At 39.1% G+C, this 11,545-nt stretch overlaps 1 protein-coding gene across 1 annotated transcript in view; it reads right to left on the bottom strand.

Moving 5' to 3' along the window:
• Positions 1 to 6,795: 6,795 nt before the first annotated feature.
• LOC137289425 (uncharacterized) overlaps positions 6,796 to 11,545 on the bottom strand; it is a 61,804-nt gene continuing 57,054 nt past the window's right edge. Inside the window, exons 10-13 of the mRNA XM_067820857.1 lie at positions 11,035 to 11,067; positions 9,936 to 10,064; positions 9,627 to 9,683; positions 6,796 to 8,527 (exon numbers count right to left, since the gene is read on the bottom strand). Of these exons, the coding sequence (XP_067676958.1) occupies positions 8,442 to 8,527; positions 9,627 to 9,683; positions 9,936 to 10,064; positions 11,035 to 11,067 (305 nt within the window). The 3' untranslated portion in view covers positions 6,796 to 8,441. The remainder of the gene's footprint in view (positions 8,528 to 9,626; positions 9,684 to 9,935; positions 10,065 to 11,034; positions 11,068 to 11,545) is intronic.

The following is an 11,545-nucleotide window of genomic DNA, read 5'->3' as shown; positions in this document are numbered from 1 at the left end:
AACCCAGCAGTGATATTGCTGGAATATTGCTGTAAGTGGTGTAAAACCACACTTACACAGTCACTTACTCACTCACTAACTTACCATTTCCACAACCTGATTCTGTGATACCAACATAGCACTGTCCTTGCTTATCTGAAAAAGAGATACCAAACAATTGCAGTCATAAAAACTCTCAAGACTATTTCCAGTTTAGAAACGATACAATGTGACAGAGATATGACTCCATATAACTAGGAGACTGAAATGAATATATGATCTACATAACTGAAAAGGATCACTTGAGCGGGTGCGAGAGTTAAGTTTTACACTGCTTTTAGCAATACACCAGGAATATCACAGCCGTGGACATCAGAAATGAGCATAACACAATGCATCCATGTGGGGAATCGAACCTGGGTGTTTGGTGTGACGAGTGGACGCTAAAATCACTATTACAATCATTCTGGGTACTGTCAGAAGTCACTGAGACTAACATCACTTTTAACACGTGCTGGACTTTCTTATTTCACCATGAAGTCACTGCCTGTGTTACTATCAGCGTCCAAAAGATTATTAATTTCCCCAAAGAGGGAAACACAAGTTGGTCCATTTTCCCCACTGTTTGAAATACTGCATCCATTTTCCCTATTGCTCTTTGACGCCCAAGGACCATTTTACCATTTTGATACCTATAATACTTGGTCCATTTTCCCACTGATGTTTGAGGCACTAGGCCCATTTTTACCTTTGATATTTGAAGCACAAGGTCTGTTTTCCATTTTGATATCTAAAACACTGGGTGCATTTTCCTCATTACTATGTTTATTTTCCTTTGAGCAATATGGTCCATTTCTTGTGATGCAATTAACGTTTTCAGGGTCGACACCACTTTCCTTAGTTTCACCAACAGAATTAGTTTCATCCAAAGCGAGAGACAAAGTGACAGTAAGATCCTCTTCATCAACCATAACACCTTTGTCAAGCTACCTGACACAAGTCCTGTCCTGAAACCTGCCCAATGCTGTGTGACCTTCACACGACCTGTGGTAACATCCGGTCTGACTTCCACAATTACATGTTCCTCAACCTGTATGGACTCTCTACTATCCCGGTGTGCGACATGTCCAACTTCCCACAGACGCAGATAAACATCTCTACCACCTGTACTAGACACTACATGTGTGTCACTTTTGCAGGTGCTCTCACTGTTGCCTTCACTTGCTCCTCTATTTCTTACTGAAAGATTCTTGTGATGTACTGTTCTTAATATCTTATGGGTCATTTTAACCTTACAGTGCCTGCCAAAATCATTTTCGCTCCTAAATATTCTTCCCCACAATGTGCAATTACAGCAGCCTTCTAGCCCCGTCCCAAATACCTTAACCATGGCACCTTCTTTATCACATCGTATGACCTTCACTAAAGGATCAATGCTCCTTGTAACCTCAGACACATTTACTTCAGTCATGGACATAGCAACTTCCTGAGCACCTCCATCAACTGCAGGATCTACTCCAACAATGTATGTGTTTTGAGTTGAGTTTCTGTAACCAACCTGGTCTTCGTATGTCTTTCTTCCACAATTGTCATCCTCCAGTTCAAGGTCACATACCTTTCTCTCCATGTCGTGGGTCAGTATGTTTTCATTCATATTATATTTGCTCTCTGATTTCCCAGACTGTTTCCTGACTACTAGGAAGGAAGAATCAAGTCCCACCACATCCTGACTGCTTGTTTCTGAAGCAGAGAAGAACTCTGACCTGTGAGGCATTCTGGGAACAAGCTTCATGGTGCCATTATCCCCAGCATCATCTGTTTCAGAAAAATCAGACTCGTCATCAGTTTCATCACCTTTAACTGCAGCTCTCACGGACTTACAGCATTTCTTATATTCACCGGACATTGTTCCCTTTGTCAATCCACGGAAACTGCAATCTGTTTTAGTAAACTGCACTAGCATCAGACAATCACTCTTATCTTCAGGTTCAGTGTTGTTCTCAGCGGAATTGACCATGCCATGCTCATGCCTATAGTGACTGTCACTAAACCTGACCGCTTCATGCTGCAGGTGACATTGACCAGAAATGGCTCCAATGTCTAGCTGTGTCTTTACAAGTCGGCTCTTTCCTCTCTGTTGATTCCTTTTCCGGATACAAGATTATTTTTTTCTCAAATCAATATCAAGGTTGTATTTTTGAATGCATTAGTGTCTGTGTATGCCCAGAAACCTTATCAAATATCATACCTTCTGATATGTCAGTTTCTGTTCTCATTCGTTCTCTAAGAGCCTCAGAGTGTTTCGTCTGAACATGTCTCTTGAAATTCAGAATGTCAACAAATATAGAATAACGAACACATTTGTAAACGGTAACAGTATTTTCGTTGAAATTTGGAATCAAATTGCTTCAGGTGCCATCTCTCCTAATGTGTCATGAAACACTTATTGCTTGGGAATGTGATGCTACAGATCCTTCAGCGGAATATGGATGTACAGCAGTCATTCGGGGATTCTACAGCTTGGTGGAGACTAATGTGAGTACTGAGATTATCCTCCCCCAAAACACGAGCGCAACAGACATTACCCAGGTGGAAGTCCAGAGGGAGCTACAACCTGGTTATGTTCTTTGATGTGATTCCTGAACATGGAAAATGATGAAACACATTTAGGGCAGTTCAAACACTGGAACCCTTTATCATCCAGCAAGCCTGGGTCATTCTCAACGCCAACTGCTGAAGGGATGATGTAAATCCAGCTAGGGTCTATGCAGGTAGCAACAGTAATGTAACTTCTCACAGACCCTAGAATGGTGATCTACCTTAAGTTGCTGGCGATAAATAGCCCAGTATTATATTGTATTGTCCAAGCAAATAGTTGTCTACTTTGAAAGATATTTGCTTGCTAGTTTTAAATCATAATTTAATCCATTGATACTCTAGTGCTTGTACTGATGTAAGAATCACGGTCAAGCATGTCCTGCTTGACAAAATTGATATTTCCATCATACGCGACACGTATTTTCATGTAAAAACGATAAAGGATCTTTAAATAATGTGCCTGTTCATTTTTTCCATTGAGTTTCTAAAAGAAAATGAATTACTTGATAATTTTGTATATATATTGTTCTTAGCATTTGAATATTGCAAGAATGAATGCATAACTTTGATTGTTAATGGCTATACCTTATAATCTTACCTCACACATAAATGTCGCTGCCCGATCGGCTGAGCGCTCTTCTGTTTTTTTTCCAACGTACTCCGTGTACAAGCGAGGTGCATTGCAATACACCCCGCTGACGATAGCAGCTCATTCGGTACATCGTGGTAGTTACTTTTGTTTATCTCGAATAACATTAAATAACGCATGATGCACGGAAGTTACCGATGTTTTGCAAATGGAACTCGATCGTCCGCAAAATCTAGTGATGGCTGCGAAAACATTTGTCGTAACTGGATGAATGACACACCTCTTTTCCTTGACTTGTTATTTGTTCTATTATGTCTTTCACGACGAATGTGTTCTGGTTCTCTTCCCATAACCTACGGATAAACGCCATTCTCTACTGACCTTCTGTCTGCATGTCGTGCTTATCCGTTATGACTCATTAGCAAACTGCAAATCTAAGACACAATCTGATGTAATTCTCTAATGGTTTGGGGGTGCATTTTCACCTAATAACAATAGAACATGACAGAACATGAACAGATCATGACATGGCTGTTTAACAGAGTCACGTGGAGGGACACGTTTATTCTAACAGGTTTTCCTCGGCACAACATTATTTTTTGTGATTTTATGATGCACCATTCACATATATTTTACCTCGCGTGGTCCTCTCAACAACACGCAGAGGAAACCATTCACCAATAACTAATTATTAATATAATCTTGTTAATATAAATGTTGTGTTTTAATGCTTTGTAACAGCAGTATGTGCGTGAATATTATTCAGTATTGTTTTTTACTGTTTTGTTACAATGCCATAGTTGTGAATGTTGTGTTTTACTGTGATAACATATGAGTGATTCCTGTGTTTCACAGTTTCGTTACAGTGGTATGAAACTGACGCACTGGATAACAGCTACTTCATTACAAGAGTGCCACAGATTCGTGTACCGTTGTCGAGTAGGACTGTAAAATGCATAAGTATAAGTATATATACTGAGAGTAACAAAGAAAACACGAAAGCACGATAATTAACACAATTAGAAGATCAATTAGGCGGTCTTGCTTGATAATGGCCTACAAGCCCAGTCAGCTGTCTAAGCATCTCCTCCTGGTTAAACTATGCCTTTCATTTGTACATCTCCGGTTTTTGTGCCTTGCCCCTTTTGTCAACCCACAAGCTTCATCACCCTAATGCCCAGTCAGTTGTATAAACTGCTTGATAACGGTACAAGAATCTGTATCAAAACATCGCCCTTAACAAAGAAATTATTCATAAAGTTCGTCAGTTTTGTATTTCTCAGCTTCTAGAGTGACACTCAAACAAGTTACAGTAGTATGTTTGTGAATGTTGTGCTTTACTATTATAGTATCGAGACACATTCGTGAATTTTGTGTTTTACTGTTTTGTTACAGTGACATATTTGTAAATGTTCTTTTTATTGTTCTGTTAAAGTGGCGAGTATTGAATGTTGTCTCAAGTGTGTTGTAAGAGCGGAGTGTGTGTGACAGTAACTGCAACACGTATGTGAACATTGTTTTCAACTGCTTTGTACGGTGGAATGTAATGTCACTCTGTGCTCCTTTTGTTAATGTTCTTTCCCAATCTGTAACGGTAGTTTGTTCGTGATTGTTGTTTTCCACTGAAGTACGTACGATATTCCTTTTGACAATATAGCTGTTCAGCGGAAAACAACAATCACGAATTACCGACTATGAACACTATGAAAGATCATTAGTTACACGGTGTTTTGAAAGGGTTACGGGACTGTAAGACCCCTACAAATTTCATATTTCTTGAGGCGCAACCGGAATACCAAGGGTCTTACAGTGCCGTAACCCTTTCAAAACACCGTGTGGCGAATTTATTACCGCTAGGATGTTTTTATTCAACTTATCTTTATAAACCAGCGTTCAATCTGCGGCAGAAGGAGACGCAAAAGGTTTGGTATTTTGATAAACGACAAATGAACTTTTCCATTCTATTTGAGGTCAAGGTCATTTGTACAACCTGGGTAGAGAGAGATTTGAGTGAGTGTACGGTTTGTACATTCTGACAAATTCACCCACATGGTGTTTAATACTTTGGCTAAAGAGCAATCAGAATTCGACAAATCTTAAGGTTAAGGATTTTCAGTAAAGAACAACCCTCTAACTGTCGATCAGAAGATACAGGGGACAAGTGGCAATGGGATGATATGCAGCAATGGTGTAAGTTTGTTACATACGATGAAAAAAATTATTTCAAATGCAGAACAATGTTTCCTTGTCCCGTTGTTATCTACCTTCCTTTGTTGGTGATATAATACACTTTTGTATATTTTATTGTCTTTCATGGTTAAGATGTTTTAGATTTTCAAAAAATGACAATAATTATATTTGTGATATCCTTTGCAGACAGGGTTTTATAATTTACTATGATTTATTATACAAATATAACGATATGGCTGAAATATTGCCCATGTGACTTAAAATCTTAACTTACTCACGTATTCACCATGTGTATCTGAAGTTCGTGAGTAGAAGGTAAACCGTCATTAGACGAAATGATAATGATGTCACATTTTACCTAAAAGCTGTTGATGTTTGGTAGGTCTGGCACAGCTGGTATTGTCATGCATGGCTGCTTGAACCTTTCACTTAATCAACTGAACAGCGTAATTGTGTGAGTAATGTGTAACTTCGGCTTCATATTAGAACCCCGTCGCCGGTGGCGGACAAGTGTCAACATGTCGTTGAGTATCAGTGAGTCAGTTACGGATTTTACAATATATTCACATACCAACACATTAAGCCCAAACGGAGCGGTTCCACTGTCCTGTTCACCATGAACGGAAATAGGCTTCTGCATGTACAGTGGAAGCTGTCAAAACCGGCACGCATTGGAGCAGAAGAAATAAGCCGCATTGTAGTGCTGATGATAAATGTAGAAGCCTGGTGGGGAACTGAGATTTTATGCCGATGTTGACAACTTGTCGGATTGGACAGATGCCTGTTTTGACAGCTTCCACTGTAATTACCAACACACACGCAGCGAACGGGACGAGGCCTGGGATTCAGCTGACTGTCAATACATCTCGTGGCGGACGTGGGAGCGAAAGTTAGTCAGTCTCATGTTCCACACTCTTGTCGTAAAGAACGCCGGAGTGTACAACGTAAGCATATATAACAGTGACGTGACTCCTGAGACGCGGACTCAACTTCTTGTACTGCGTAAGTGTAAAGATAATCTGAGCATGATTAGTGTACCAAACAGACAATTCACATGAAGGGGTTGGTACCACCCTTCATAGAGGGCCACAGTACCAGGTGAAGCCTAAACTGACGGTACAGTTCCACATCTACACGTCTCTCCATCCTTCGTACTCCTCAACAAGGGACCACAGTATCAGGTGAAGCCTAAACTGACAGCACAGTTGCACATCTACACGTCTCTCCACCCTTATTACTACTCAACAGAGGATCACTTTACCAAGTGAAGCTTGAACTGACGGTGCACTTTCACATCTACACGTCTCTCCACCCTTATACTGCTCAACAGAGGACGCACATACCAGGTGAAGCCGAAGTCATTCACATTATACGTCCTTCTCCGTTAAAATCATCATCATCATCATCATCAAAGTTTAATGTGAACAATCAGCAGCAAATTTCTCTTGTCTAATTCCTTTATTTCATAGAAACGGGTACAGAGTAAAGTGAAGAGAAGAGTACATGCTCAAGCTTAACACCTCAGATTGAAAATAATACATGTAAGACAACAAGATAGATCAGAAGGCACACAAGTACTCAATATCCTGTATCTTTGTCTGTTGTCTATAAACATTAATATGTCACTATTTCAACCAGATCTATGCGTGCTATTTCGAGTGTTTTGACAAGCTTTGACTTAACCCTTTAAAAACTAGAACGTGTCTAATCATATGTCCGTAGAAACCGGAAAAATATATCGTCAACTTTTAAATGACAAAGGGCACATCCATGGATCATTATTAACTTCTGTATTAGGTTTGGTGTACCTGGCATGTATAGTTTCGGTGGTATGTTCTGGACAGGATAACCATCAAACACATTTAGGACTAAGTCGTTTTTCTGTGGAAAAGGCAAAAACTAAAGTTCTGATACACTTCAATGAAGCAAACAGGATATGTGTGGGTAATGATTAACATGTGTGTGAAGTTTGGTGAACCTAGCATGTAAACTGTAATAATGTGGTGGTCATGGATGTTTGTAGTCTCTACTCTTTCTACAAATATCCAAACATCCATTCGAAAAAATAATATAAAATTAAGTAAAATCAGTAAAGCGGTTAAAAAAGTCTTAATCGACGACATGAAAAGCATACAATCAGCCATAAAGACGAGACGCAGTGAGCACTAGTCAGTTCAGTAACTTTTAACGATGTGAAAAGACATTAATTATCGTGAGCTTTAAAACACCATTTTTACGATGTTCTGAATATTCATTGCTTATGTTTGGCGTTATGGAATCTTGAGTAAAGGCGCGATGAAATTATGAAACTTCACCATAGTGAAGTACATACATACTCCCGATGTACTTCGTAATAGATATTTCATCGTGTTTTATGCATATTCACTTACCATATTCATAAACAAAGCAGATGATTACATTCTTAATAAATAGTATGCGTTCTGATCATGGAAAGGGATCTGTCGCTTGTTTTTTTTTGCGAACACCTAGTATCATCACTAGTTAGTGATTCATAGACACACGGTGTCAACCAGTGGATTGGTAAATCCAGACTGTTTACAAACCACATTGTATAACTGTAATACTGCTGAAATAAACACATACACTTGATATAGCATGATCATAAATGAAAAACATATTTCCTTTCAAAGGTTTAGACTCAATAGTGTAAATATAGTCACTTCGGGCAACTGTTGAAAAGAGCATTGTTATTAGTTCAATGAAACTATAACAATAAGTGAAAATTCTTCAGAAACCTTAACACCAAAATGCAGCTGCTGGTATGCACTGGTACATGTTTTTCAGCAATTCGATGCAGGATCCTCGGACAATTCATCTGCATAAGGTGTGCAGCTGGATGTCCAAAGTTAGTGGAGAAATCAATCCTCGATGTAACCAGGTATATATCAATAACATGCAGTCAGTGTTTTAAGAGAGTCAAAACGGTTGAAAGGAAGTATATATTAGACTCTGCTTTTAGCAATATTTGTACGGGTGTGGGAAGGATAAGTAGCTTCTGTTTGGAACATCACTCCACGTTGTTTTGGTACTGTAACGAAAAAACTACAGAGACAGCATTTGTTCGTTAACCTGCCACCTCCAGTTTCTGCCCACTTTCACATGTTGAACCATCGTTTGACTGAGTTGTCGCTGCTAAAAAGGACAGAGACTCTGCAAGAAAAGAGGATTTTAAATCATTTGATTTAAATGTTACATATATGTCCCAACGGTGACTCTACACTAAATTGAATATTCATATTTACTATTGTTTTTGATCGTAGAATATTTGTAGCTTTTAGATAAATGGGTAATATTACCTACAATCGCTAGCATCTGAAGGGAAGGTATAAATTCAGCTAAGGAAGTAGAGGTATTTCATGTTTGGTGACATAACTTTCGTTGCTAGTCATCTCATGCAAAGGTTTAATTCGCATCGTTATTGGAATGATTTCAATTTTCTTTCATCACGTTTTGAAATCTGTAATTTTATTGTTTTTCGTTGACAGAGATAATAAAGAAATGATAGGTCTTTATCACGAAGTTCGAATTGGTTTTAGTCTTGATATGTCTTGTATATTGTTGATTTGACTTAAAATCTTAACCCACTCACTGACACCACACTGAATCGTTCAGCATCTATTCCGTGCATGGAGAAGAGAAAATACACAGGAGGATGTGTGTCCCAGCTATCGTGAGCATGACCACATGCTCGTGATGCAGCAAGTTCTGATGACATATCACTTCCTGTTTGACGACTATAACCATGACCCGGCCAAATTACAAAAGACCAGGAAACATTGAAAATGAGATATTACGTTTGAAGCTTTCGAAGCTACGAAATATATCAGCAGTGGCTATAGAAGTGCACTCTGAACCTAGTCGTGGTATGTGCCCAAAATACTGGATGTGTATGACCCTACCTGATACTGAATCATCTATGCTACTAAAATTCAATTATTTAATCCCGATTCAGTTACAGCAGACAAAGTTGTCATTGTGACAACTAAAGACTGTGATATGAATACATATATTCAGGGATGTAAAATTGCCAGAAATACAACTAAGTTTACACAAGAACAAAGGGTGGAAACATATGTACAAACAAACTATAAGATGAAAGTGCAGAGTACAATGACTTGGTATGTATTGCCAATCGGGACAAGGATGTGTTGTTAAAGCAGACTGGGCTATGGCTTTTCAGAACATATATATTTTGGAGACCATGTCTCAATATGTATATCCATACGTCCCAGCAGGAACGAATGCCTACCTGGCTGATCTGTTTTATGGACACAAAAGGTAGGTTCATCCGATTCTCTTGATGGCACTGTAAAACGTAAAGTAGAAATGAGCTTGGTTCTTTCGAGTCCTGGTAAGTATCACCGGGATTGATGAAAACTGACATTATGTTCTCACAGTTTGTTTACCCTTTTCCAATGCTTACGCGTATGTACAACTGATCATATTCTAACAAGTTACATACTGGGTATATCATGTTATCAGCTGTGGGATGTCACGGGCACAACACATATACAGCTGTCTAAAGACTGTGATGAGATTGCAGTAGACAGGCAATTACCAGTATGAGAGTTGCGTTTCTTTCTGAACTGCCATACAGCAGCAACAGCAACAGCAATGACAACAATGACAGCAACGACAACACAGACAGCAATAATTGTTCGGCTTGCTGAATGCTCTTCGGGGATCGCTGTAAAACAAGGGCTACGTTATATTCACACAGATTGTTAGTCAGTGGAACGAGTCTACACCCAGTCACAATATTTCAATATTTGGCTAAGCTATTATACAATCACCGACGAACGTGCTAATCCACCTAAGGTCCATGTAGGTAGCAAAAATACTGCAAGTCACCACGGTCCATTACCTTCCGCCCCTGGCAATTTATTGCTCAATTGTACTATCTGTAGCTGTTTATTATCTATTCTGATTACCTATTAATATGTACTTATTCTGTCCAGTAAAGAGGATGACGACTAAGATCACGTTGGTCTCATTTATCGTTGGTGTCAGCTCCAAGGTTGAATAAATAGTTGTTATAGCTGGAATTTGATTGAAAGTCTCAAATCTATTACAAAACAGCATCATTCATTTGAGACAGTGTCCAATATACCCTTTCAATAACCTTAAGTGCGCGAGATACCATGAATCTCAAACAGTAATGGTTTTCCCGATTTCGTGTAGCAACTGCTTGGGACAAGCAAGCTTAAGGGCCTCTTACTAACAATATCAGTGTCTCTGCCGATGTCATACAAATGACGGGTCACTACCGGCCTGACACTTTCAGGCAAACTGTGTGGTAATCGCGAGTTTTGGGGGTAGATATTTCCACATTTTGATATGTTCTTTCATTTCGATTTAACATACAGGAACCTTTATTTAATGCATGAGCGCAATGCATTTCTCTGAAAATCTGGGCACAGCTTCTGTTCTCTAGCTGTAGCAGGGGCCACTGTCATCGGCCCGGTATGATGGGTGAAAAATACATTTCACTCTTGTGACTAAACTATATTTCATGACGATCGAATGATTATGCATGAGGAGTAAAAATACGTTAATATAAGTTAATTTATGGGCACTGGATGCTATGCAAAGGATATGGATAACTAAAATGCATGACAAACATTTCACAAACATATATACATGCATTTCATACTTACCTTCACAGATGTGAAGCTGTTCACTATTCACATCTAAAACAGGACATAGGAAAGGTAATTAAGGAATTAGATACCCTTTATAATTTACCACATCATCCTTCCTAGAACAATTCAACAAACTTGAAAACTTGCATATTCAGTGAAAATTGTTTTAATAATAACAACAATAATATTATATTTATATAGCGCATACATCCATGCCCGTTACTTGCTCAAAAAGCACAAAAGTTCCAGAGTCACTATATACAAGTAAAGAAGAGAGATTGTTGGGGATCGCTGATGTAAAGCTCATTTGTAGAGGTACGTCTTGAGTTGGCTCCTGAACAAGGAGAAATCAGTACAGAGGCGGAGATGCCGAGGAAGATTGTTCCCTTGTACAGCAGCAGAGTAGGAGAAAGTTCGGTGTCCATGTAGGGTTGATCGTACTTTGGGGACGTGGAGGAGATTTTTACTCTGAGACCACAGTGATCGAGAAGGCAAATATGGAGTGAGGATATTGGAGAGGTAGACC

Source organism: Haliotis asinina, chromosome 1, assembly GCF_037392515.1.
Source record: "Haliotis asinina isolate JCU_RB_2024 chromosome 1, JCU_Hal_asi_v2, whole genome shotgun sequence".
In the NCBI taxonomy this organism is placed as follows: Eukaryota; Metazoa; Mollusca; class Gastropoda; order Lepetellida; family Haliotidae; genus Haliotis; species Haliotis asinina.
This window is presented reverse-complemented; position numbering and strand designations above follow the sequence as displayed.